The sequence below is a fragment of the Prunus avium genome, chromosome 6, assembly GCF_965620075.1.
Source record: "Prunus avium chromosome 6, drPruAviu1.hap1.1, whole genome shotgun sequence".
Lineage (NCBI taxonomy): Eukaryota > Viridiplantae > Streptophyta > Magnoliopsida > Rosales > Rosaceae > Prunus > Prunus avium.
In genome coordinates, this window is record NC_142289.1 from 35,230,749 (window position 1) to 35,257,839 (window position 27,091).

The 27,091-nt window shown below is 35.5% G+C and overlaps 5 protein-coding genes across 6 annotated transcripts; 2 read left to right on the forward strand and 3 right to left on the reverse strand.

Moving 5' to 3' along the window:
- LOC110758730 (selT-like protein) lies at positions 1–1,753 on the forward strand. Its single transcript, XM_021960647.2, has 4 exons — positions 1–261; positions 344–414; positions 762–1,080; positions 1,248–1,753. The coding sequence occupies exons 1-4, from the start codon at positions 79–81 to the stop codon at positions 1,368–1,370; spliced, it is 696 nt and encodes a 231-aa protein (XP_021816339.1). The 5' UTR covers positions 1–78; the 3' UTR covers positions 1,371–1,753.
- Positions 1,754–2,048: 295 nt separating this feature from the next.
- On the reverse strand, positions 2,049–5,932 carry LOC110758708 (internal alternative NAD(P)H-ubiquinone oxidoreductase A2, mitochondrial). The gene is made up of 8 exons (XM_021960624.2): positions 5,286–5,932; positions 4,633–4,846; positions 4,368–4,528; positions 4,079–4,144; positions 3,551–3,714; positions 3,077–3,191; positions 2,647–2,826; positions 2,049–2,565 (listed from the first exon to the last, which is right to left on the reverse strand). Exons 1-8 carry the CDS (start codon positions 5,736–5,738, stop codon positions 2,413–2,415), a joined length of 1,506 nt encoding a protein of 501 aa, XP_021816316.1. The 5' UTR covers positions 5,739–5,932; the 3' UTR covers positions 2,049–2,412.
- Positions 5,933–6,286: 354 nt separating this feature from the next.
- On the reverse strand, positions 6,287–7,421 carry LOC110758722 (protein PSY3-like). Its single transcript, XM_021960641.2, has 2 exons — positions 7,313–7,421; positions 6,287–6,578 (listed from the first exon to the last, which is right to left on the reverse strand). The coding sequence occupies exons 1-2, from the start codon at positions 7,398–7,400 to the stop codon at positions 6,433–6,435; spliced, it is 234 nt and encodes a 77-aa protein (XP_021816333.1). The 5' UTR covers positions 7,401–7,421; the 3' UTR covers positions 6,287–6,432.
- A 1,852-nt stretch (positions 7,422–9,273) lies between these two features.
- LOC110758721 (PHD finger-like domain-containing protein 5A) lies at positions 9,274–10,906 on the reverse strand. 2 transcript variants are annotated; one of them, XM_021960637.2, is made up of 3 exons: positions 10,751–10,900; positions 9,960–10,109; positions 9,274–9,799 (listed from the first exon to the last, which is right to left on the reverse strand). In XM_021960637.2, exon 3 carries the CDS (start codon positions 9,776–9,778, stop codon positions 9,446–9,448), a length of 333 nt encoding a protein of 110 aa, XP_021816329.1. In that variant the 5' UTR covers positions 9,779–9,799; positions 9,960–10,109; positions 10,751–10,900; the 3' UTR covers positions 9,274–9,445. The 2 variants fall into 2 exon arrangements, with proteins under 2 accessions (XP_021816329.1, XP_021816331.1); XM_021960639.2 differs by lacking the exon at positions 9,960–10,109 and having other exon boundaries at positions 10,751–10,906.
- A 2,068-nt stretch (positions 10,907–12,974) lies between these two features.
- Positions 12,975–14,806, forward strand: LOC110758656 (2-oxoglutarate (2OG) and Fe(II)-dependent oxygenase superfamily protein). The gene is made up of 3 exons (XM_021960567.2): positions 12,975–13,505; positions 13,881–14,202; positions 14,438–14,806. The coding sequence occupies exons 1-3, from the start codon at positions 13,057–13,059 to the stop codon at positions 14,666–14,668; spliced, it is 1,002 nt and encodes a 333-aa protein (XP_021816259.1). The 5' UTR covers positions 12,975–13,056; the 3' UTR covers positions 14,669–14,806.
- The last annotated feature ends 12,285 nt before the right edge of the window (positions 14,807–27,091 follow it).

Sequence of the window (27,091 nt, forward strand, 5' to 3'; positions counted from 1 at the left end):
GAAGAAGAACCATTTTCGTCTCCAACGCACACACACATACTCTCTCTCTCCGTCGTCTCTACTCTGTAGACTCTAGCAATGGATCGCGCACAGATTCTTCTGTTAGGGTTACCGCTCTTCCTCTTCTGCACCGACCTCCTAAACCTCTTCGCTCCACCTCCACCTCCGCCCCATAAGCCTCCCCACCATCACCATCACCACCACCACCTTGAACACCAACCATCACCAGTTGCCAAAGAAACCCTAGACTTCCCCTCACAGGTACTTCAAACTAATTTTCTGTTTTCCAAAATTGATACCCTCGTTTTCTTCATGCGCTGATTTGATTTTTATTGAATTTCAGAAACCAAGCGCTGTTGGACTCGGAGCCGGCAGCACAGTCAAGATTAGTTTCTGCACCTCTTGCTCTTACAAGTACTTGTCTTACTTCTTTTCTGCCTTTCTCGTATTGGGTCTTTCATTTTGTGTCAAATTATTATATTCACCTGCTTCATAGATTTTGGCTTGTATATGTTGTGTTTATGATGTGAGATGATAAAAGATCAATTTGAACAGCTATTCAATAGAAATTTTGGAATGTTATTCTGATCCTGGGCTTTGTCCTCCAACCCATTAAATGCTCTTGATTTATATGTTAGCTCCCAATTTGTGTTCCAAAAGAGATATGTGATGTGCTACTTGGTTTGCCATTCACATGTTAGATTGAATCATGGAAAAAGAATTGAGCTATGTTTACTTATGAGTAGAGTTGGTTTTGGTAGGGGGAATGCAGTAACAATAACAAAGATGTTGGAGTCTTCTTTTCCTGGAATTCATGTCGTTCTTTTGAATCACCCCCCACCCCTTCCAAAGCGTGTGCTCAGCAAGTTGGTTCCCGTTGCTCAAGTTGGAGTTTTTGGGATAGTAATGGCGGGCGAGCAAATTTTTCCAATGTTGGGGATTATGACACCCCCTCCTTGGTACCACTCTCTGCGTGCAAATAGATTTGGGACCATCGCATCCACTTGGCTTCTTGGCAATGCATTGCAGTCCTTCCTCCAAGGCACTGGTGCTTTTGAAGTTTTCCTCAACGATGAATTGGTGGGTGAACCCTTTTCGTTTGTTCGGCCATATGTGTGCTTTGAACTAGAATTTCATTGCTATTCAGTTATTTTGTTTGGTGAATACATGCGTTGGCCTTTTCAATAATGCTTTTCTTTAGTGGTGCGTATGATTGACTGTAGCTTCTGTGCTCTTGTATATTCCAGGTTTTCTCTAAGCTGAAGGAGGGAAGATTCCCAGGTGAGATTGAACTAAGGGATGACATCGCTGCAAAGTTGGGTAGTTCAAGAATCACAGATGGCCTTGGAGCTGCAGCTTTATGGTCCTAGTCTTTCAGTTGGGTTCGGAAAGTCTGAATCCTTACTGTTGGAGTTGTAATCTTGCATAAGTTCAAGACTCAAAGCTGGTTGCGTAGTAGGTTCAAGGCTTCAAGCTGGGTGGTGCCATGACTTGTTACCTGTCATACAAAGTACAAACCTCAATAGAATGTTTTGCAGATGGGTTGTGACTATGATAATCTTATTCTGCATATTAACCGAGACAGGCTGAAACTTGTTAGGCAATTTCGTTTGATGGAATATAATTCCCGTGTTTACTCAAAATTGGGATTGTACACTGGTTTTAATTTTCCATTTTGCATGTATTTAGTATATTTTACCACAGACCCAAAACTCCACTATGAACAAGCTCCAGTTTTGTTCTTGAAATTCAACTTGTGCGTGCTTTTGCAATTTGCTTGAGTTTGTGTATTTTAACAAAATATTGAACCTTCTTGAATGTTTGGATTAAAAAGAAGAAGAAGAAACTTGGTCAGGAATGTAACATGCTATACGTTTCTTTAAAACTTCTGATAAGAAATAATGTCCAACGTTAGAAATCAAGATTTAACGGAACATGGTGGTCGCATTGCCAAGAGAACTGCAAGGTGAACAATTCACCCAAGTGATGAGCGAATATGATTCATTGATTTGTAAGAGCTCAAGTCACAATATAAAATAGCCACAATATGTCATGTAAACCGGTTATTCAATCACTAAAATGCATGTACACAAGTTTGGTCATAGACATGATCATAGGCAAAGTAACGTGTAGGGCACCAAGTAATACCCCGAAACTCTAGTTTACATAATGACATGGCAATCATATCATTTTCCACATCATATATTGTAGTTTATTCAAAAAAAGGATTTCCCATGGAAGTGGTTCAACCGCCACTCCTGCCAGCAATCACCCATTGAATCCAACAGTCACCATCACAGCACTCGCAGCCACATGATCAGTGCCACCGCAGTTCGGTCATTGCCACAGTGCTGCCTGAATCACCTAGTAGCATTGTCCATCCTACTAAGTATCTTGCTTTCCGTGTTGAATCTAGATTCTGGTTATATCACGCCCGAACACAAAAGTTGTAGCCCAGTTAATCGCCACATAGAATCTATTCCTCCAGCTCAAGACTCGTGTTAAATATGCTGAGCGCCATATAAACCAACTGGTGAATCCAGCCAAAGCTAAGCCTTTTCCGTCCTGAAAATAGATAAGCTACACAGGTAAGCTATCTTAACTTAAAGCTCAAGAGAGTTGGCATAGAAGTGGCTTGAAATTCACCTTGCTCTGTCTGAGGTCGACGAGAGCCTTGTATCTCCCAAGAGTTGCCATGCTTCCTAAATGCTTGTACACGAATGGATCCTCGTATTTATATTCTTTTGCACCGTTGGCGCGTCCTCCACCAGCTTTACCAATTTTGTTCAACAAATTCGCCAGATACTTTCCTTGCCTCTCTGCAACCTTCAAATATTTGAAATAGATATGCATAAAGGTCTAGTACCACACCAGTAACACTATATCACCAGTATCCACCACTTAACAATAGACTGTAAAATCTGAAATCACTTTTTAAGAGAAAAGAACTAAATTCAACTTACTACCATGATTCAAAGCCTATGGACTTTCACATGCATGGGGATCTACAGGTCTACAACTACTCTCTGTACTACATTAGCAGTTAGCACAAGTTATTCTTCAAACAGTTCCTAACCTGGGCCAAGGCTGGAAGGGTTGGTTTTCCAGTACTTTCAACAAAACCGCTACAATCACCAATTGAATACACATCCTGGACGGAAGGAACCCGCAGCCACTCGTCAACACCAACCCTGCAATCAGAGAAACTCTAATATGATATGCCATTTCAAACGCATGCTTAACAATTTGGGTAGTGAAAAGAGGCAGCAAGTGGAAACATGTACCAAAAGCATATTGAAACCTTATGATCGACAAAGCAAAAGGCCATTGATAGCAAACAAATATATATGGTAGGCAAATGGAAATTTTTTAAACAGGGGATAGAAGAAGTTAAATGTTAAAAGTTCAACAGAAGATACCAAAGTTTATGAAAATTTGCAAGGTTTTAAGATGAAAATCAGAAGAACCACCACAAGGTTAGATTCATGAGAAACTTCTGTAGTTGAGATGAGGAAGAAATCCATTTTGATAAAAGCAAATAAGGTATTACCTTCCACCAGGAGCTTTTGAAAGTGGCAAGGAGTTCACCAAAGGTGATGGACCAACACCGGTAGACCATACCAGCAGCCCATAAGGAACCTCGGTGCCATCATTAAGAATTATCTTCTGAGCTTTGACATCCTTGACGATCCCACGGACAAGACGAACTCCTGACTGAGAGAAACAATCAAATGAATCATGAACATTCCTGAGATTCAATGGGAAATTAACTTTAGCAGTCATTCCAATACCATGGATTAGCATTTAAAGTTGCCATTACATAAGATCAATGCTTAAAAATGATCCCTCAAAAAACAGAAATCTTTGGTCCACCTGTAGTAGGGAGAAGATACCAACACAAACAGTAGAAACTGGGCTTCTGGGCTTCAATTTTGCTTTCACTAATTACTAGAAAGACATTTTTACACATCTAAAGGCAGACCAGACATTCCAGTATGAGAATAGGCGGGCACTATGAAAAACTAGAACAAGCTTAATAACAGCCAATAGGTTCTTTTATGAATAAAATATCTCTTACCTTTGTCAGCTGTTTTGTAGCATAGTGCCGCAAGCGATCATCAAATGATGATAATATCTCATTTGCCTGTGAAGACAAGAACACTACTCAATTTCCATACTTTCTTTCAAAAAGATTTGGTTAAGTCTGAAATGGTAATCTACTTTCCTGTTACAATAAACAGTTGACAGCTCCTCAAAAAAAAACAATTGACGGCTTTTAAGTTTTTGCATGGACTGCATTATATCTAATTATTTTGTAAAAGTATTTAACAAGGTTGAATCCCATGGCAAAGATTTAATGGACAAACCTCAATCAAGGTAACATGAATATAATTTTTCACATGGGAATATCTTTGTCGAACATCTCTCTGAATGAAGTCACTAAGTTCACCACTAAACTCAACTCCCGTGGGACCACCTCCTACAACAACACAGTGTAGGAGTCTGCTTTTCTCTTCCTCAGAAACACCTGCCCCCAGCCAAAAATCCATGAGTGAAATATACAACGAGAGCTCACATCAAATTATTGTTAGTCTCAAGTAATTAAATTTAAAATCTAACTGCAGTACATACCAGGAACATCCGACAGCATCAAGTTTAGGAGCAGCTTCCTGCGGATTTCCTGGGCATGGTAGACTTCACGAAGAAAAATTGCATGTTCTTCTACACCCTGTATTCCAAAAGTGGTTGGCTTTGCTCCCAATGCAATTACCAACTTGTCGTATGAAATTTCAAATTTCCATGGCTTCAAGGGTTCTGCTCCATCGGTTACAGTCTCGCATTGCACCTTCATTTCCCAAAACCAAAATTTCTTGCATTGTAAAATCCAAATAATCTCCAAGATTTTGAATATTTTATCCACCAATAATAGGCTAGTCTTGTAACTCTATATGCATCACAGTGTAGCACTTTCCCACTAACATACATTCTTCGAGTCTTCACCTAGACATAATCTTCGAATCAAATAATTTGTTAAAACTTAAAACTAAGACACTTTCAGTTGAAAAATCATACTTCCCCAAAGATTTACAATACATAAACTAAATAATTCATATTTTCCATTCCGGAAAAGAGAAACTTTAATTAAATAACAATTACCCATGTCATGCTTTACGCAAAAGATTCAAACTTTACCCAAAAAGTTACTAAATCTAGAGATACCCAATTCACTATTCACAAACATATTTTCCACGAAAACCTAAAACCCCAAAAAGCACAAGACGTACCAAATGCTTATCAGGTTCGAGGCCAACACAATTAGAAAGAAAGAAATACGACCCGGGTTCGCGAGATATTGCAGGTTGGATCCTCCCGATTGGCTCCGCGACGGACCTAAACTCCAGAGTCCCAACGCAGGTGGATGCCAACAGAGGCGTGAAGACCATATGGTTCCTAGGCGACACGCAAACGACGTCGTATATATCGGTGTCCAAGCCTTTCATGAGCCGGCACCCGGCCCAACCCGTGCCCAAGACCACCACCCGCGGCTTCTCGCCGGGCTTCGTGGGGCCCAGACCCGAGTACTGGATCGGCGGCTGAGGAGCCGGAGTCTCATGGATCGGAGCCGGCTCCGAGCTGAAGCGCGAGAGCAGAGTGTAAGAAAATGGGTCTGAAATTCTGGGTTTGGTCACTGATCTGGCGGCGGCTGAGACTTGGATGAGGCTTCTGAACCAAGCCATAGTGTAGGATTACGGCGTCGTCTAGTGAAATGGATATTGGGAGCAGAGAGTGATCTACAGCACATATATGTGAAGCTTTGAAGAAGGAGAAGAAGCTTCCAACAATATCGGGTGTCGTTTTCTGCTGCTGTGCTAAATTTGTGGCAGAGTGTTTACAGCTTGTAAACGTGGCAGTTTCCAACTGTTACACCTGTCGACACGAAGCATTTGCTTGGGCAAAACGTTTTGGATGACCTTAATTCTATTGGTCCCGTTTCTAGTGTTTTCTTTGTAAATTTAGAGAAACAATCCACACCTTAACCAGGTTGAATTATAATACGGTTTTTTTTGTCTTTTTTTATAAATAAAGGTGGAATTTGCACTTTACAATATTAACAATTCCATATCCCTAGCTAGCTTTAGAAGGAAACATGAATTTGGAATACGTATCAACTTTTCCAAATTAATAAGTTTGGAATATATATATATATATATATATCAACTTTTTCAGTTTTCAATATAATTCGTTGCACAATTTGAAACCCGCACAATTAAATTTTTGAGTCATCTTCAAGTGAATCCGCCATGGCCGTGTTAAGTTCATACATACAATGCAAAACAAGAGCCATGTAAGCACAAATTTTGGTTAAGCCAATTAAAGAAAACGAAAACATGTTTATATATTATAGAGCAATATGTGCCTCTTCAACCATAGCTAGCCTTTTCGGCCACCGCGGCCCCCAGCCTTGGCTCTAGAGAAGGAGGAGGAGGGATCATGCCCACGATTAGCAGTTGGGTCACTGTAGTCGTCTGTCCTCACCATCAAAGATCTACCCTCCATGGCCACTGCCACCTCATCATCTATTAACAGTGTAACCAAACACACCAGCAACACACAAAACAAAGAAAAAAACTAATTATTAGCCTTCATTACATAATCTTTAGTCCATGAAATCATCCCACACATATATTTATTGCCGAACTGTGAATTTAATCAATGGTTTAGATTCACAGTTTAACAACATAACTCTTACGTTGACATACAATCTGACAACATACATAACTATATTATATTGGGTCTCAATTAGTTTGTGACACTAGTGTCCTAATTAAGCACCACTAGCAAATATAGAATGCATATAAAAGAGACAAACATATAGGGATGCATGAGATGAGAGACCGTAAGGCCAAAAACCAAGCTGGTGTTGCACGCACTTCAAAACCCTCCCCCCATTTTCCAAATTGATTCCAAACTCAAACAACGGATACCTGACGGTGCTCAATGAAAAAAATTAAAAAGATTAATCTTGATCATGATTTAATTAATATTAAGATATTATTGTATATCATAATGAGACAAATGTATGCAGCACTTGAGATTTAATTTCCAACAAAATGATTCTCCTCCTCTATATCTCTAGTTTTTACAGAACTCCTCTATATATACTTGGGTTTGAATAAAATTAAATGGTTTTGGAAATCATGGTTTTTTTCCCCCAACCCATGTCCACAAAACTCAGTTGCTCATCTTATGCAATTAGTTTTGAGGATATATATATATACCTGAGAATGGAGAAATCAACATGCATGCATACCTGAAAATGGAATGTTGTTCCGGGCAGAGGAGATTAAAGCAAAGGCAAGCAAGAGACACAAGCACAGCCGACTGCCTCCAAATCCCATCTCTCTCTCTCTCTCTCTCTCTTCTCGATCCAGAAGCAGAAGGATATAGAGGGGAGACCAATATCATTGCTGTATTTATACGTTCAACAATATATATATGGCTTTGGTTGAAGACATAAGACGTGGCACAAAGTGATTGCACATTTTTTAAATTAGAGGAGAGGGGTTTCTCACACACACAATCAAGATGTTATGGAGGCTCGAACCTATCAATGCCCTTTTTCACCATGCTAGACCCGTTTAGCAAAGTGATTGCATATTTGTGTAATATTATTATTATAGGACTGTTAGGATAGGAGTTGACGACGATTATAAATCATGGTTGTCACGTTCACACATGAATGAACAAAGGCAAGACCATCTCGTGATTGTGTGTCAGTGCATCTGAAGATCTATGTCCATCGATTTTTAGAGGTCAACGGCGTTGCTGTCCTGAATGACCGCTTCTTTTACCAGAAAAGGAAAAGGCAGCAACTTGTTTTCAAAAGTGGCTTTTTTTAGTCCACGTCTGGCGATGAAGTGCTACAATGTCACCCTAGTACAAAGACAAATATTGGCTTGCCCAAAAAATTGATGACATAACACTAGGGTTAGGAGTGGACACGATTCGGCTTGATTGATTCTACCCCTAAACCATCAACCAAATCGTAGCCGCATCTTCGATTCGGTCCGAACTGATTGATTAGCTGAGTTTAGTTCGGTTTGTTGTTTGGTACCAAACCAATTTGATCTAAAGACTAATCAATTTGATCCAATAATTAAGAGATAAGTCCTCATTCAAGGGCGCCCTCACTATATAATGACACGGTGAGGTAATTAAGGGCATCAATTGGGCCTTAGGGTTAGTTGAGTATAAGTTAGGCCTAAATGATTTGGATATAAATTGGGCCTCCAAAAGGATTTGGTTTTTTTTTTTTTAAAGTAAAATTAATACTACTAATTCAGTTTGGTTTGAACTAAAGTTTTTTTTTTTTTAAAGGAACATTTCCTATTGAGAGGGGCGATAACATACTAAACTCACGCACATTACATGGATGCTAGGACTCGAACCCAGAAAAAGTAATCGGGGAGCAATTGCTCCAAACCACTACACTAGTGAGTCCTTTGCTTGTAATGGTTAAACCCATAAGTAGAATCAAAACTTTTTTTTTCTTGGTGTCAACACAAAATTTCTGATTATTTCGATTCAATCCTTATGTTCATTAATTCAAATGCCCACCCATACATAACACAGACGAAGAGTTAGCTTCCATTATGCGTTTGAACTTTGCAATGAAGATTTGCATGGAAAGGGAATATGAACCTAGAGAAGTCTATGCAAGAGCTGAAAAGCTTCATCCACTGAGCCTTACCAAGCTTCATCCATTTAAGAAATTAACTTTGCTAAGCATATGGGCTTGATGTAAATAGGTAAAGCACCTATAGCTACAGCCTACAATTGGTTTTACAAGCATATGCTTGACGCTTGCTTGTTGGTTAGTCGACACAATGCTTTAATGGTGAGATCGTCCAAATTGTCACAATTTCCTTTTCTCTTTTGTTTCTTGAGTGACTTGACGGGAATTGGACGGACCTCTTCAAGTGACATATGCTTTCCATTTTGACCTTCGGCCATCAAAGTTAAAACACTAGATTCATATATATGTAGCCATGTATTTCACTAAAAGTTATATTTTTACTTAGCGTCATAATGTTCAGCTTGTGGTTTTGATTGATTCCACGATCACTCATCGTTTTGAAGTCGGCAACCAAAAACAAGCATACAAATTTGATGGTGACAATTCTCAATTCCGACTTCTCTGCCTATTCTTATGGTACTTCATACTATTTTGTGATATGTTTACTTGAAGTAGAAAAAGTTGTAAATCGGATGTCAGGAATGAGAGAGAAAATAAATAGATATGAGATCATCAAACCCCCTTAATTGATCTAATTCCTCGCTTTTGTAGATATTCCTCGATTTAGTAATGCCATAATCTCCCCAAGTACATAAATTACTACATTCTACAAATACAAAATCAAAGTACATGTGATGATGCTTATGATCATCTTTTCTTAAATCCATATTTCTTTCTTTCATAAAAGAGGTCGGTTTTGGCACTGCCTAAATTTACAATCTTTGGACATCCATCCCTATCCTTCTCTTGTTGTGTACACTCTTTGCAATAGTAGGCATCTGAAATTCCAACTCCCCCACAGATAACGCACCGGCCTTGAAAAGATCCGTAGTTGCATTCATCACAAACCCTCACAAGTGTGCAAGGACGAACGTAGGAATCACAGATGACGCACTTGCCATCACACTTCTCGCACAGCCGCCCAATGGCGATCCCAGGTTGCTTCCGGCACATAATCAGATCAGGGTGATGCTTGGCCATCCCTCGCTATTTTGTATTGACCTGCATAGACATGCCCATGTTGGATGGTCTTATTAGCATTTGAATATGGAAATTTTTCTATAAATGAATGAATTTAGAGAAGCTAGACTACAAAACACAGGCAGGACCAACATCTAGAACAACCGAAAAGCCAACATAGAGAAACGAACAAGCACACAACCTGCCACTCAAGTAGGGAACAAAGTCACGCCAATGCATAGGAACAAACAATAGAACAAAACAGACCCCATCAGAAGCAGATACAAAACCGAAGTCACATGGGCAGACGCCATTCTTGCAGAATGACCAAGTTCAGAGGAGAGCAAGTAATCTGCAGCGAACATGAATGCAATCAAATGGTGGCCTCAATAGACTTGAAGACATCAAATGGAGGAAAGGGACCCTTTTTTTTTATTCAAATTTGGAATTTATATGAAACAAAGCTCAAACATTAAAGTACTAATTAAAAATCAAATACATGACGATTAATATATTCTCTGTCACACAGTCTAATACAAAATAACATGTCAGTAACTATATGTTGACATAATGTAAATCCGAACACCCATTTAACGATGTAAACCCGAACACTCATTTAACATGTTGCTCGTTGTTAGACTGTCAATACCAGCAAAGTATTTCTTGAATCAAGAAAACATTGCCCAATACATTACCACAAATACAGAGAACTTTGTGCAGACAGAGCACGTTAAGTTTACACGAGCCATCAAATAATGCAACAATCACAAAGCATGATAAGAACATCAATCAAATTCAAAAGCAAAAACATTTTCTTTTCAATTGCCAACGCCTAAGCCACAAATTTTGGAGAAAAAACAAAAACCCAAATACCAAAAACAATTTCTTTTCAATACTAACCACATCAAATTTTAAAATATATATATAAAGAAATTATAAACCAAACTCACAAAACGAAGATAACATAAATAAAGTATCTGGCAGAGGGCTAACCTGCGCCACAGACAGTAGGCTTAGTTGTCCTCAACTTCTCCGAGGTGCTAACTGGCGCCGGTGTTTAGCAAATTTAGTACAAGTTCTGCTAATCCATGTTTTATACGAGAGAGGAGAGATGCTTTGGTATTTCAGAACAATCCAGATTTTCGAGTCGGTGTGGCAAGCCGGGCCCACCATAAATTCGGTTTTAAAATTGGGCCTCCATGGATACTAGCTTCAAAGGCGAAATTGGCTTTTGTCTTGCAGTTTGGGCCCTTTTTTTTTGACTTTTGCTTTGTTGGGACCTTTGTTTTTTGTACTATTCATAAAGGGGACAAAGAATCCGAGAGTCATATTAAGTTCTTTTATATACAAAAAATTAGTGTGATTAACAAAGGACAAAATTTAGTGTCTCAAAAAGAGCAGCTTTCAATAACTTTTTAAGATCGACCGGGGTCCAGCGAAAGTGCCAAAGATCTCAGGAGGACATTTAAATGGATGCAAGAAAATTGTCCAAAAAGGTACTATTTCTCCGCTAGTTTTTCTTTTGTAAATGACTTGCTAGTGTGGTGATTTGTGGTAATTATTTTTCGAAGTAAAGTTTTAGGTTCGAGTCCTACTATTCGTGTAGTATATGTAAGTTAAATATACCATCACCCATCTCAATAAGACAGGTTCTTAAAAAATATAATAAAAGGGTACTAATGGATTCAACAAAATATTCAATGCTTTTATAATTACTAAATTGTCAAAAACCCATTCGAGTTGTGGGAAGGTAATGAAATAAAAGTCATAGTGTTTGTACCTTGACTAAACGAGCAACTAGTTAGATAAGATCAGCCACGTGCTATGAATATAGTAAATTGTTAAAGGGATCTGATTTCCCTACTTCCCTTTTCTCCACTTACACTCCTTTTTTCTTTTTAATACTTTTTAATCAATTTTGTTATTTCTTTTTCCTATTCTACCCTTACTCTACATTAATTTCTTTTTACTTCACTTTTATATTAGTTCTTTTTCTTGTGGTGGAGCTATTCATACGCCTGAGATGGCCATCTTCTCACGTCTTTGACTGTATGAAGAGTATAGTATAGATTGCACAAAAAATCCCATAGTTCTAAGCTTGTGGCCCCCCCAAATATCAAACTCTACCTCCGCCACTGTCTTTTTCTTTATACTTAATTTTTCAACTTGTACTCTATTTTCAGTATTTTTTTTCCTTTAATCGAGTAAGAAATTAGGTTTTTTCTCCCCTTTAATACTGAAAATGGAGTGTAAGTTGGAAAATTATGTATAAAATAAAAAAGAAATAATATAAAATTGAAGTAAAAAATTAATTAATGTAGGGTAAGGATAGAATAGGAAAGAGAGAACAAAATTGATTAAAAAATATTAAAAAGCAAAAAAAAGTGTAAGTGGAGAAAAGAGAAGTGGGGAAATCAGTTCCCTTGTTAAATTGTCAATAACCCATTTGAGATGTAGGAAGGTAATGAAATAAGAATCACTGCATGAATATAGTAAATTTGAATACATATTTGATTGCCTTCTTGTACAGTTGGAAGGTAATACAAGTAAGTATAAAATGTTGCTCGTTGATTGATTTAAGATTTATTATAAGATCGAAGACCCCACAAATAATTGAACCAACAAATGATCTATAAAACTTATTGTAAGACTCATACCAACAAATGATCTACTGGCTATGATGTAGTTGATACACTTTTTTTTTTATCGGATTTTCCTCAAGTTCGGGGTTTTTAAAGGTAATGTTTTAATGAGGCCACACTTGTTACATTATTAAAGTACCGTTCTCCTTTTGTACTATGACATTGTTGTTTCAATGAAGTTATCTCACTTTGATCCAAAAAAACAAATCAACAACAATGAATGACTGACGCTCGTATTATGTTTACCCATGATATGCCATATACAATTCACTTATGTTTTCGATATTTTATACGTGAATAAATACTCTTAATCGTTTAAATTAATTATGGTTAAATATGAATCAGTAAAAATTGCACATGTGCGATATCTGAGACAGACCTATGATACGACTGATTTAAGGGCTACCTTTCCTATACATCACTTTTTTTTAGATTGCGAGGGTCAGAGAGATAGTTATTAGAGACAAGACACAGGAGGGACCATAGGACAGGTGTCACCAGCAAAACACGTAAAAACAACATCCTGGTCCCACTCCAAGAATAAACAAATGTCTTGGTCTCACTAAAAAATAGTTACTGTCACCTTCATGAACCTTGGCTGCTCCTCATTGCTATAAGCAGCCTGGCCGAGAAGATGATTTCCATCTGTGCAAAAAAATGGCTTCTGAATCTTACCCTCCTCCATTCCGTTCACTCAACAATTCGACCCAGATCGTAGATTCGGATGAAAAAGCCAACCCGGTTCATGATTTGGAGGATCCGATACCCCTGGTGGATCTCCAGAGCCTGAAACTTGGCAAGCAGCTTGGTGAGGCCTGTGAGCAATGGGGCATTTTTCGTTTGGTCAACCATGGGGTTCCTCCAACCCTTTTGAGCCAACTTCAAGACCATGCGGAAACGTTTTTTTCTCTGCCTTTTGAATCCAAACAGAGCCTAATCACCAGCCCTCTGTCCTACTTCTGGGGCACCCCTGCCCTTACTCCAACTGGGGCAGCCTTATACAGAAAGGGTACTCTGGAGAATATCAATTTGGTTGAAGGGTTCAACGTGCCCATAGCTCAACTCAATCAATTTCAAGCTGATAATCACATAGTTGCATCTCTCAGGTACCCTTTTTTTATTGGTTTTTTAATTTTTTGTGTGGAAAAACTGGACCCAATTCAAATTTTGTTTCAATTGATTGATTGCTGGGTGTATTTACCCTAAAAAACAAAAAAAGTCTCATTTTTTCTTCTAACTTTCATCTAAACATTGTCGGGCTCTTTACAGGTAAAAAGTCTTTCTTTTTTTAACTGCAAATTGTGGCATGAAACATGCAAAAATTGACTTACTAAAAGTGAATAAAATTTATGCATATGTATCACATTGTGATTTGTTTATAACGCGAAATGGTGTTTGCGCGTAAATAGGCTATTATTTTTCTTTCCTTTTATACATGAACTTATTTAACAAAGGGTTATAACTTTTTTGTGTCTCACAAGCCTTGTGCTAGAAGAATATGGAAAGCACCTGGCTAGACTTGCCACAACTATATTTGAAGCTATGTTAAAAAACCTTGGTTTGGATCCAATAGAATCGAAGTCCAATTTATCAAATTCTACTGGCTCTGTACGTGTCTACCGTTACCCACGTTGCTCCAACTCTAACTCTGCATGGGGTTTGGACGTCCACACTGACAGCTCTGTGGTCTCAATCTTGATCCAAGATGACGTCGGTGGACTTGAAGTTCTCAAAGACAATGACTGGTTTACTGTTAAGCCAATTCCCAACACTCTAATTATCAACCTTGGAGATATGATGCAGGTCCTCTAAGAAATAATTTAGAGTTTTTTTTATATATTTTGTTATGGGGAGAGTCATCCACGGACCCCGCACATGCAATTGACTTTCAATCGTTGATGTCTTATGGAGAGAACGTAGTAGATATAATTCATCAACGATTGGAAGTCGCTCACCTACGAGTTGGTGGATGGTTGTCCTTGGCTTTTTTTCTTATTTTGTTTGATGATATTTTTTTCTTGAATGGTTCAAATTTTAGGCAATAAGCGACGACAAATATAAGAGTGTGACACACAGAGTGAAGGTGAACAAAAACAAAGAGCGAATTTCAATCTGCTACTTTGTGTTCCCGGGTGAAGGCAGCGTGATTCGGAGCTCAAAGTACAAGCCTTTTACTTACAGTGATTTTCAAGAGCAAGTGCAGCAAGACATTAAAACAGTTGGGTATAAGGTTGGGCTTGAGAAGTTCAAGATTAGTGAAGCTGTTTAAGTGATGTTGCTAATGGGCTCAATAATATGTTTGTGGGCTATGCACAAAAACAAAATGTTTGTGTGCTCTACGAACGCCACTTTTTACCCTTTTGTTTTTTACTTTTGATATAATCAAAAATGTTTTTTTTTTCTTTCATCAACGAGCACTTTGTTTAGTGGTACCAATGGCGAACCTATTAATGCACCTCTCCTCGCCCAAAAAACCATTATAAGTGCTGCATATTGCACCTATGTTCAGTCCTGGGAGGTGCACTCTAGGGCCCCATTTGGTTCATGAAACGGATTTGAGGGGAAATCAATTCCCATGTCATTTTCCAAGGGATGAGAAATGAAAGATTCCTTTCTCACGTTTGGTAATGTCGGGAAAGTAACCCGGAGATTTCATTTTATTTTCTTTCCCATGTTTGTTTTGGGTAGGAATGGAAAACAAAGTTTGTATAATTTTCCAATTATACCCATATTAAATCAAATTTTTAAAAAAATGCATTTAATGATACATTGTAATTCTAAATTGTTAATGGGAACAAAATAGTCATGAAAAATGTGCATTGAATATTGGCTTATTTTCCCAAACTTTCCCATGAGAAGGGAAAACAAAACTCAAGTTGAGAAGAGGGCATTACTTTCTCCCTACTTTCCTATGTGCCAGGCAACCATTTCTCATCCATAGACTTACCAAACATGGGAAAGCAATTGATTTCCCATCCCCGAGCATCCTTTCCCATGAGCCAAACGGGGCCTAGGTGTTCGACGAAAAGCCTAAACGAAGTCAGTCTGTTGATGTGCTGCACAGCGTTGCTGCACATTGCTACCTTATTTCTATTTCCAGCATTTAAATAAATTTCTTTGTCATTTTACTTTCATTTATTTTTATATTACTCAATTTACTTAAGTTTTCAATGTAAATAAAGAAGTACCCCCCATTTGGATTCAAATAAAAATACTAGAAAATCAAATTCCCACCAAATTAAAATATGAAAAATCGGTTTTAGTGCAAAATAGGATTTAGGCTAAAAATGATGGTTCATTAAGTCAATATATACTTCATACTAAAATTCCATAAAATCAAGTTTTCTTATTTGATGTGTAAGGAATAAAAGCCACCAAAAATTATATTGAGAAAATGATTATTTCGAAAAACCATTTTTCATACAATAGTTTTACATAAAATAATTTTTCATGTATGATGTGAATGCATGAAGGGATCTAAGGTCAATTTAGGTAAAAAGCCTTAGATGTTCAATCTACAAAAAGTTTTACAAGAATAACCTAACACTTACGTATTGAAGAAATAAAAGCCGACATTGGCTACTGCATAACACGCTTGTTTTTAAAAAAAGATAAATAAATCCTGGCCAAAATTGTATCTCCGCTAAAAAATTTATGGGTTCACCAATGAGTGGTATTTATCTTTCCAATGTTGAAATAATTTATAACTTCGAATTCAATTTTTAGAAAGAAAAAAAAAAACAGTTATTTTCTTGTTCATTCCTTTGCCGGTATGTGGACCATGTTAATTTGAGGCAAAAATAACTCAATGTTCAGTATATAGGCTAGTGTTTGAAAGATAACAAGCATTCATGGAAGGGAAGTTTATTCTTATTCGTACAAGGCAAATAACATTTGTAGAAGGTGAGCATTCAATCCGCATCGAAAATAGAAGTCATGCATTAATGGTTTTGGATTTATACACCGGTTATCAATTGGTTTTAAATTAGATATTCACATTATAAACATGGTATCACAATAGCCTAGGGGTGGAGAGAGACTTACCTGCACCGGGGATAGGGCTACAGTCCTATCCCCCTCCAATCGCAGCTCGCCACTTGTCCATTTTCTGACAAAATTGAACACATGGCGGGCTGCGATTGGAGGGGGATAGGACTGTAGTCCTATCCCCAGTGCAGGCAAGTTTTTTTCCTAGGGGTGGGCATCTAAAACCGAAATACCGAAACCGTACCATACCGATTTCATACCGTTTCATTCGGTACCGATCAATATTCGGTACCGTACCGTACCGTACCAATAGAGTATGGTATGGTAGCGGTATCAAGTATTTGGTACCGATCAATACCGTACCGTACCGAATACTATTCAGATATATAATTTTCTATTGAATATGTTGATGGATATTGCATATGTAGATTATGATTTGGTTGATTTGGATATTGAATATGTTATATTCAATGGATATTGAATATGTTGATTAGGATTTGGTTGATTTGGATATTGAATATGTTGATGGATATTGAATATGTTGATTAGGATTTGGATATTGATAATTGAATATGTTGAATCTTTGAATTTGTAACTTAGGCATCACTTATTTTGGTAAATGAATATGTTGAATATTGAATTGGTTCATTTTTTAGTTGTGTCATTTTTATACCTAAATGGTACCGATACCGACACGGTACGGTATGGTACGGTACCAATTTTGATAAACGATAATCCCATACCATACCATACCAATTTAAATTTCCGGTATCGGTAGCGGTACGGGCTCAATACCGTACCATACCGTACCGTGCCCACCCCTACAATAGCCTATTCAAGTATTAGACCAAACAATCACACATACTTTTACGCTATCGAATATATGTTGTCCATGAATTTGACTTTCGAGATGCCACATGCAAAGTGATATATACTTCACAGACAATGCCCTGAGTTAAAATCTAAAATAGCCCGCCTGCACTAAAGCAAAGTATAGAGAATTTGTGTAACCAACTTGAATGAAAAATCAATCCCAACACAAAGACTAGAGAGTTTTAAGGCAACGAGAGCTTTAGTTTTTGTATGGCTAAAAAATGGTTCAGAATTCATCATAGAATTCATTTACAAAATCACAAGCAAATAAAATAAATTTTTTTTTTCTCGATGTCTATATTCTGCCTCTTTCTGTTCGTCTTTTCTTGACGAAAATTTTGGTCCAGAATCTTTCTGAATTTGATGCCTATATAAAAGAGAGATGTCATTACTTCACTTTCAAGAATAAGACATGTCAGAGAGCCAAAAAAAACGCAAAGAAACCAAAGACAGCTCAGAAACTTAAAAACACTTCAAAATTTCGAAATTCAAATTGAAGCCAACAGGCCTAAATCATACAAAAGATTCATAACCAAGGTCTTAAATATCGATAGTTTCAGAAATATTGGTGGTTCAAAAACACAGAAATATCGATGGAAATATCAGAAAAATATCGATATCGATAAAAATTGAATAAAAACCACGGAAATTGTGATAAATACATGGAAATTTTTAATGAAACTTTAGAAGAAGTTTATTTAGTCAATCATCTATTATTTTGACACAAAAAATTGGAAGGAAATGCATTGCATAGTGGGTTTGAGTGATTTAAGTTGATTATATTGCGAGCTGACAAACTCTGTGACTTAGAAAATCTGGAGTAATTAATGAAAGAGAATTAAACACCCCCCTAATAATTTATTTATCATTGTTTAGTACAATATTTTACATTGTAAGATACATGAGTAACCTTATTTCACATTATTCACTGGACATGTTACACGTTCTTATATTTATTATTTATCAAAAAATAAAAATAATTAAAGATGTAAACCAACTTGATTTTTCATGAAAATTAGGCACTTTACCATGCTTAAAAAATAATAGTGAAGATTGAAAATTAACTAAGAACATAAATAAATTTATCCAAGGAAGAATTAAATAGTAGATAAAGAAAATAATTATAGAGATTTAAGTAATTAAGCAACAATTTGAAGAGAAATTTAGTAATGTAAGTACTTATAATGAATAATAAAATAATCAATAACATTAAATGGATTAAAGATTCATTCTCATGTGAAAGTTTGATTCTTGCAAAAAGAATTCAAAACAAAACAATATAAATATAAATATTTTAGCATATTATCACAAAAACATAAGTGATATAGTGGTTAAGGTGTTGGAGGAGTAAAATGAGAGGGGTTCAAATTCCCTTTGTGTTTTTTTTCTCCCTTTTTTCCCCTTTTTTTCTTCTTCTTTTTCCTTTTTCATTTTTTCATTTGCATCGATATTTTTGATATTTTAGCGATATTGCACCGATATTTTGACAAAATATTGCTGAAATGTGAGCGAAATTATCGACATCGATATTTTCCGATATTATCGTCAATATTGTCGATATTTATACGATATGTACATGGATATGTTTCGAAATATCCAAAATATCCTCGATATTTCGTCGATATTATCGATATTTCATACTATGTTCATAACAAAATCTACCTTTTGTAGAGTCCACAGGATCAAACTTTCTTTTCTTAGAAAATAAAAACAATAATTTTCATATTCTTGTGCTTCAATAGAACATCATTTTATAACATTTTTACTTATCTCGAATGGGTATTATCAAGGGCGGAGCTACACTGGGACCAGTGTGGTCACGGGTCTCCACTCAATTTTTTTATATTTTAAAAGTAATATAATGTTATGTATTTCTATATGTATATTATTTCAAATACTTTACGTTTTGATATGTACCCACATGTGTTGTGGAGGATCTATTAAGGCACAAGGAGGTGCTTCAAATTGCCCATTTGCTTAGTTGGTAGTTGTGCACTCCAGGTGTACATATTACCTTATTTCCATTTTCAACATCTAAGTAAATGTCTTTGTCCTTTTACTTTCATTTATTTTTATAATACTCCATTTACTTAAGTTTACAAAGGAAGTACCCCCTAGTTGGATTCAAATAAAAATACTAGAAAATTAAATTCCAACCAAATCAAAATATGAAAAATCGGTTTTAGAGAAAAATATGATTTAGGCTAAAAATAATGGCTCATAAGTCAATATATATTTCATACTAAAATCCCATAAAATCAAGTTTTCTTATTTGATGTGTAAGGAATAAAAGCCGCCAAAAATTATCTTGAGAAAATGATTATTCCGAAAAACTATTTTTCATACTTAGTCAATATTTTTACATAAAACATTTTTTCATGTATGATGTGAATGCATGAAGGGACCTAAGGTTTTTTTTAGTTTGTGAAATTTTGATTTTTTCTTTCTATTGGGTTTAATGGGGGGGGGGGGGGGGGGGGGAAGTGTTGCGTCGATTCAGCTACACCAAAATGGATTTAGCTGCACCAAAATGGATTCAGCTGCATCCTCAACTTGTGATACTCGCAAGTGCACGAGCCGTTCGGTAGTATATAGCATATGTAAGTGCGAGGTCGATTCCACATGGATTGGTGATTGAATAATCCAATTCAGTTTTCCTATACAAAACAGAAAAACAATAAAGAAAGAAAAGAAAATAACTCAAGTAGATAAGTTCCCAAGTTCAATTAGATTAACAGATTGATTCTAGCTAAAGTATGATTAAGCCATAGTGTTTGGTCCTAACCTTGTGTTCCTAATTCCCTAATTTGATCATTTGTTGTCTAACCTAAAATTAAGCATTAGGAACCCATTAAGCATAGAAGAACATTTTAAACAACCAAGTATGTACCTAATCCCTGTTGTCGAATGTCCATACATACTCTTCCTATCCATAGTTCAATTCGAATTAAAGCATGGTGTCTACTCTTAATTCAAATCAAGATAGCTAACATGCAAGCCTAAATGGTGATCAATCATTCAAACTAGCATATTAACTTATAAGCATAATGGATAAGAACAAAAACCATAATTGAAACTTGGAAACTAATTAAACTTGAATACTTAAGAAAGAATGTACATTACAAATAAAATTTAAGTAGAACTTGAAAACTTGAAGGAAAATTTAGTAAAATCATTTTGTTACAACAATTGACAACTTGAAAGGAAACTAAGAGAATGTGAGGGAGATAAGGGAATGGAGCTCTAGAGAAGTGTTTGAGAGCTCCCCCCCCTTGGGGTGTGTTTTGAAGCTTGAAGACTTCTCTATTTATAGGGCTAAGAGGGAGGAACATCATGATGAATTCCAACACCACCATTCCTCTTTTAATACAACTCATAACTCTCACTTCATCTTGTCTATGTTAGTGTGGTTGGAATCAATTTCATCCCATACTTCTTTTGCTGCTCTTGAAGCTTTCTTCACATGGGTTTTCAAAGGTGTTCAATTGTGGTTGCTGAAAAGAAATGATTATTCTGAACCAGACTTGGTGTAGGAAGGCCTGAGGTTTCAATATATCTCCAATGGGGCTCAAATTTGGATATGTCATCATAGACACCCATTGGAACAACTTCTATGAAGAAAGTATTCCCATCGGAGCAGTATAGGTGTACATTTTGGGGTCGTTTGGCACGGCGGACTGTCATGGACTGGACTAAATCCTAGGACTGTCTCGGATTAACTCGGATTGGCCTAAGCTGGATTAAGTCCTGACCTACGTTTGGTGCTGCATCGGACTAAGAAGCTGGATTGTAAAAATAGTGAAGACCTATGTTTGGTGTTGTGTCGGACTAAAAAATAATTATTTTAATATTTAATTTTAATTAAAAATAAATAAAATTCTAATATTTAATTTTAATTAAAGATTGCTAAAACTATCTTATCTCTTCTTCTTCTTTTTTTCTCTTTTTTCTCCTTTTCTTCTTCCTCTCCTTCCCAGCCCGTTTCTTTCTCTTTTTTTAAATTTATTTTACCTTTCTTCCTTTCTTCCTTCCGAGGCCATCCCCCCCATTTTTTTTTCCTTTCTTCCTCTCTTCTTCTTCCTTCCTTCTTAATCAAACTGTCTAGATTGAAAGCTGTAACCTTTATTGAGAGAGAAAGAGAGAGTGGTCAAGGATTTTAGGTGAGAAAAAGCGCAGAAAGAGAGAGAGACAGAGGCTGAAAATTCAATACCAGCTATTTATTCCATAAGTTCAACTTGATGGCTTCTATGTCATTTACTAGAAGAATCCTTTAATGGGTACCAATTAATTTTTAGAATTTTTGTCAAACCACTTCAAGACTGGGAATTCATGACTTCCTTCTCTGAGTCTCATACAAGAAAGCCCACATCTCCGTTAATGGTGTCTCCCTTTGCAGTTTTCTTGATCATGGTGGATGATTTCTTGGAAGGTTCAATTGGGTTTGACAGTGGTTGTTGAATTTGGGTTCAATTGGGTTGTGGTTCCATTGGGTTTGAATTGGTGGTGGTTGATTCGAGTGACTGGGTTTGAATTGATGGTGGTTGATTCGAGTGACTGAGTTTGAATTGGTGGTGGTTGGTTCGAGTGACTGGGTTTGACGATGGTCTGTGGTGATTCTGGTGGTTTGGCTGGGTCTATGGTGGTTATAGTTCTAGGTGAAGAAGAAGAAGCTGGTTATTGTCGGACTCGCGTTCTCTGTTTAGCGAAATCGCTATTTTGCGAACCGATTTTGAGGCTCACTAAATTGGAAGAGCTAGTGAGGCTTTTTGTTTACTGTTGGGCTCCACAATCCCATTTAAATTAGTCCCCTTTCAAACCAAACATGGGTTTCAGGTACAATATAGCACAGTCCTATCTAGTGAGCCCTACCAAACATGCCCTTTGGGCCTTGCAAGTTGACTGCCGAAAATAGACTGGAATTGACTTCATTGCAGTCAGCTTGTGGGCTTGTTTTGGGCTTGATCTTCCCTCCTACAAAATCTGGAAAAATCTGGATCTTCAAACCCTTTGAATTATCTTTCCAAGCATATGCAGCCCAACTCAAGAAAAAATCGGAAAGACCCTCAAATGTCATTTTTGGCCCAGTAACGCAGATGCTGCCGAATTTGACCTTAAGCTGCCAAAACTTGTATAACTTTCTCTAGAAGACTTGGAATCATGAACCGTAAAATTCTCCAGAAACTAGACTTCCGTATCTTTCCAATGATATATGGCTCATCATCTGGTTCTTCTTGAGCAAGTACAGTCCAATTCGTGAAGTTGACTGATCTGCAGACACCGATGAGCTAACTTGTCTCCAAAATGCATTTAATGAGTCTCAAGATTATTACACTGAAACAAACACAAAACTTATTAAAAGCACAAGTTTAACTCAAAAACATAACCAAATCATAAGTTAGAATGATACAAAATGATATGTAATTATGCACCGATCAGAAAGCTTTAAAGATATTTGCTAAATCACTACTATTTGTCTATCTCTTGCAATTTTTCTTGCTCAGAATGTATTTTTCTATCCCTTTGTTGAGGACAATTATGATTGCAACCAATAAGCAATATAATTCTTGACATATGTGATATATATATACTATTTTTCGTATGTATTGTGAGTTCGAATTTTTGATTCTTTATAATTTGTAAGAGGCCCCCACACACATGAAATCCTTGCTTCGCCACTAGGTATTAAAATTTACTTATCTCAAATAGGTATTGAAATTATATCGATTTTTGATTTCGCATGAGTTTATAAACACATGGATATTAGATTATTCTAATTCTTGACTTTCATGTGTTTGCTAATGCGTAATGAATAAAAGAATTATGTAGGTTCTACACTAAATTCCGCAATTTAATACCTCAAAAATCAGAAATTAGATTGATTGAAGTACGTAGTTGATCTCATACACATTCATTCTCTATCAAAATTTTAACTTTCTCGATTCATGACTTCTCTCACTCCACGTAAATAAACATGTCCGCAATTTATGTAATGTCACTTGCTCCATCCAATGCACATTATTACTTTCCCTATGAAATAAATCAAAATTGTTGCTAAACCGTGACAACTTCGCATTTTATTTACACATAAATTCTCATATAAAGTATTAGAAAAGTGAGCATGCATAAGTATGGATATATAATTGGGTTGGGTCTATACCTTTAAACATGATTAAGCAAATGAAAGGTAGGCTCGAATCTCATATGTTAGAGCATCCACAGTGGGGGGGTGTATTTTCGGGGGTGTAAAGCCACTTTTACATCTCCTTTACTCATTCAGGGGGTGTAAATACGTTTTTTACTCCAATGGGAAACGATGTAAATCCAAATATGCATATTCGATTTGTTTGTGATAATTCATTTTTGTGTTTTTTGTTTGTTTTTTGTTTTAACTTTTTAAAATTAATTTTGTGCGTGTTAGATTTATTTTATTTTTCCAAAAAATGGACCTAAAAAAATTTAAATTTAGAGAACATATGATTTTACCTACAAACTAACATAAAAATATCTATGTAGAAATTTGGGCCATTGGAAGTGCAATGCAAATTGCATGAAATCTGGGCCTTCCATTTTGAATTCCAATCCTTCTCTTTCCCTTTTTCTCTTGTGGGTTCTGGTTGCAAAAGATGTAGAAAAAGATGCAAATGTGCATCTAATTTTACATCTCTATGATTGTGATGTATTTTTATAACCAATTATATCTTTCAATTGGAGATGATTCCGGCAACAAAGGGTGTATATTTAAAATACACCCCATTATACACCCTCTATTGTGAATGCTTTTAGCCTGCATAGCCTTCCATCTGGAGATTGTTTGCATTAAATTCAATTTTAAAATGCACAACTTCTTCGAGTGCTTGAACAGCTTGGAGCTTTAGATAGTTTTAAGTCCGGTGTGATTACTTTATGGTTCTGATAATTAATTTCAAATTTATTGTAGATGAGAATTGACACTTGACATGTGTGATGTGATAGGATCATCATCAGCTTCACAGGGGTGATTGGGCCTTAGATATTGCAGTCTCTGAAGTTAGGTGCGTTTTGGTGCAATGAAACAGCTTCCTAATACTTGACCAAAAAAAAAAAAAAACAGCTTCCTAATAATGGAGACATAATAGAATTAAATCCAAACAATAAAAATCATAGTGGAGATATTTTTTCATATAAAAAAGTGATATAATTTTATTAAATCAATATGAATAAAGAGTATAAAGGACACATACTAATTCTTTTTTAAATAAAAAAAATATGAGAATTCTGACACCGAATCTGAAAGGAAAAATAACATTACATTCTATAAAATTTCCTTTATGTAACTATTAAATTTGATCTTTACGTTATAAAATGCACAAAACAATATTGCGAAACTTTCCATAGAAAGAGAAGGTTAGATAGCAAATTATGCGTGTATATAAAAATACATTAATTGTAAAAATCACCAATAAATTTCTTTAATCAGATAAAGTGAATCCATATATATCCATATATATAAAGCAAAGGCAGAGAATGGTGAAACATTCAAAATACCAGAAAATGCCCTTGGTTAATTCAAATATTAAGAATTGAAATTATTAATTAAACATTAAGAATTGAAATTATTAATTAAACGAGGATAATATGGTAAATTCACTTTTTTCATATTAAAAAATTGAAATTAAAAACAAAATCATATAATAGGTCATACTTTTATGGAACATAACTAGTCATGTTATCTTTTCTTAATTCTAAAAATGAAATAAAAAATAAAAAATAAAACCAATTGGCACATGCTTGAGGCGCTAGTATGAATTAAATCAAGGAACATATAAGAAGTATTGGATGCACTTTCATACTGATGGTGGGAGCTCTTCGAAAATAACTATAGAATGGGAGAACATATAGCTTCATACAATTCCTATTTTGCCTTCATGCATGCATGCTTATAAAGTCTTAAAATAAATAAATAAATTCCATATATCGGGAAAAAAATGTCACACATGGAACAATGAAAATCATCCTCTTGACCTTATCGACTTTAGTTCGTAAATTTTACGGTTGAAGCTCTAAGGGCATGTTGTGTGGGAGTGCTTTTGGAATAGCCAAAAGCATTTTTTGACAACCCAAAGCGCTTATGACAGCGTTAGTGCTTCTAGGTATGTGCTTCTTCACGAAGCACTTGAAATTTTTTTTTAATGAAAATTTCAATATTTTTATAATAAAAATATTTTTGCTAGAAGTGTTTATGACTAAAAGTACTTCCTAGAGAAGCATTTCCAAAAGAGCCCTAAGAATTAACTCAAGAGAGTTGGCTCAAGTGGTGAAGGTGGGTGAAGAAATAAGATTATAATTATGTTATATTAAAGGTTCAATTCTCTTACTTAATTAATATCTTAAGTTTGAAGTACGTCCTAATTTTATATATATATATATATATATATATATATATATATATATATATATAAAAGGATGTCATGCATAATTTTCTTTCTTGAAAGTCAATTCATGCATAATTTGGTCCATGCCTTTTCTGCTTATATAGGAATGAAAGAATAATGTACATGGTATGGAGAGAAACATATCAAAGATTTGTCTTTTTGATATAAAATATGATAGTCAAAGGAGAGAGAGAGAGGGAGATGACAGGGGCCAAAAACACATGAGAAAGAAAAGGATTATACTTTACTTGTAACCATCCATCCTTAAGATCTCCTTTGCATGCCAAAATGAAAATCAAAACAGAATTTAAAGAAATAATTCTAAAATACATTTCCAAAATTGATGAAGTCAAGAATGTATTGACAATTAAAATTATTTGTATCACTTCTATTGATTACTATTAGTAATCTAGTTCACCTGATCTCTAATGACAAAGAAATTTCCTAGTCACTTACTAGTAGCTATTGATTTTAAATACATTAATAATTTCTTAATCTCAAAATCAGGATAAGCGAATATGAGAAAAACATAGTTGTAATGGGGATAATACTATTTTGTTATTCCTGGCCAATAACATTATAACATGCGTGACAACACTTTCATATGACATAACATTATTAGTTGAGGATAACAAAACAGTGTTGTACCCATTGCAACTAAATTTTTCTCGTATTACTGACCCGTAAATAATTATTTTGATGTATTTTATAAACAATTTTATGAGTGATTTTTCTAATGTGATTTGCAATAGCTAATTACTAAGGCTTATTATCACAAAAGGTCTCTAAGGTTTACGAAACTATCAGATTGCATCCTTAATGTTTTTTTGTGTCACTCGTGGTCCTCAAGGTTAGTATGTATAATCACAAATGGTCCCTGCCGTTAGGTTCTGTCAAAAACTCTGTTAGTTTGCTGACGTGGCATATATACATATCACAAAACATCTCTAAGGTTTACACATCTATCACAAATGGTCCTTGCGAAATTTTTTAATTTTTTAATTTAAAATTCATAAAATTTTGATTTTCTTTTTTATATTATTTAAAAATATATATTGTATTTTAAATACATATGACACTATATTTTTGAAGATGTGGGCTCCACATATATGCCACACCAACAAACTAATAAAGTTTTTTTAAAATAATTTAAAATTCATAAAATTTAAAAATGAAAAAACCATTTATATAAGGATTTTAACCTTAAGGATCATTTATAATCCCTAAACCCTTGGTTTTTTTCATTTTTAAATTTTATGAATTTAAATTATTTTTTAAAAACTCCATTAGTTTGTTGATGTGGCATCTATGTGGAGCCCACATCTAAAATAATATAGTGTCATGTGTATTTAAAATACAATATATATTTTAAAATAATTTAAAAAATAAAACCAAAATTTTATGAATTTTAAATTTAAAAA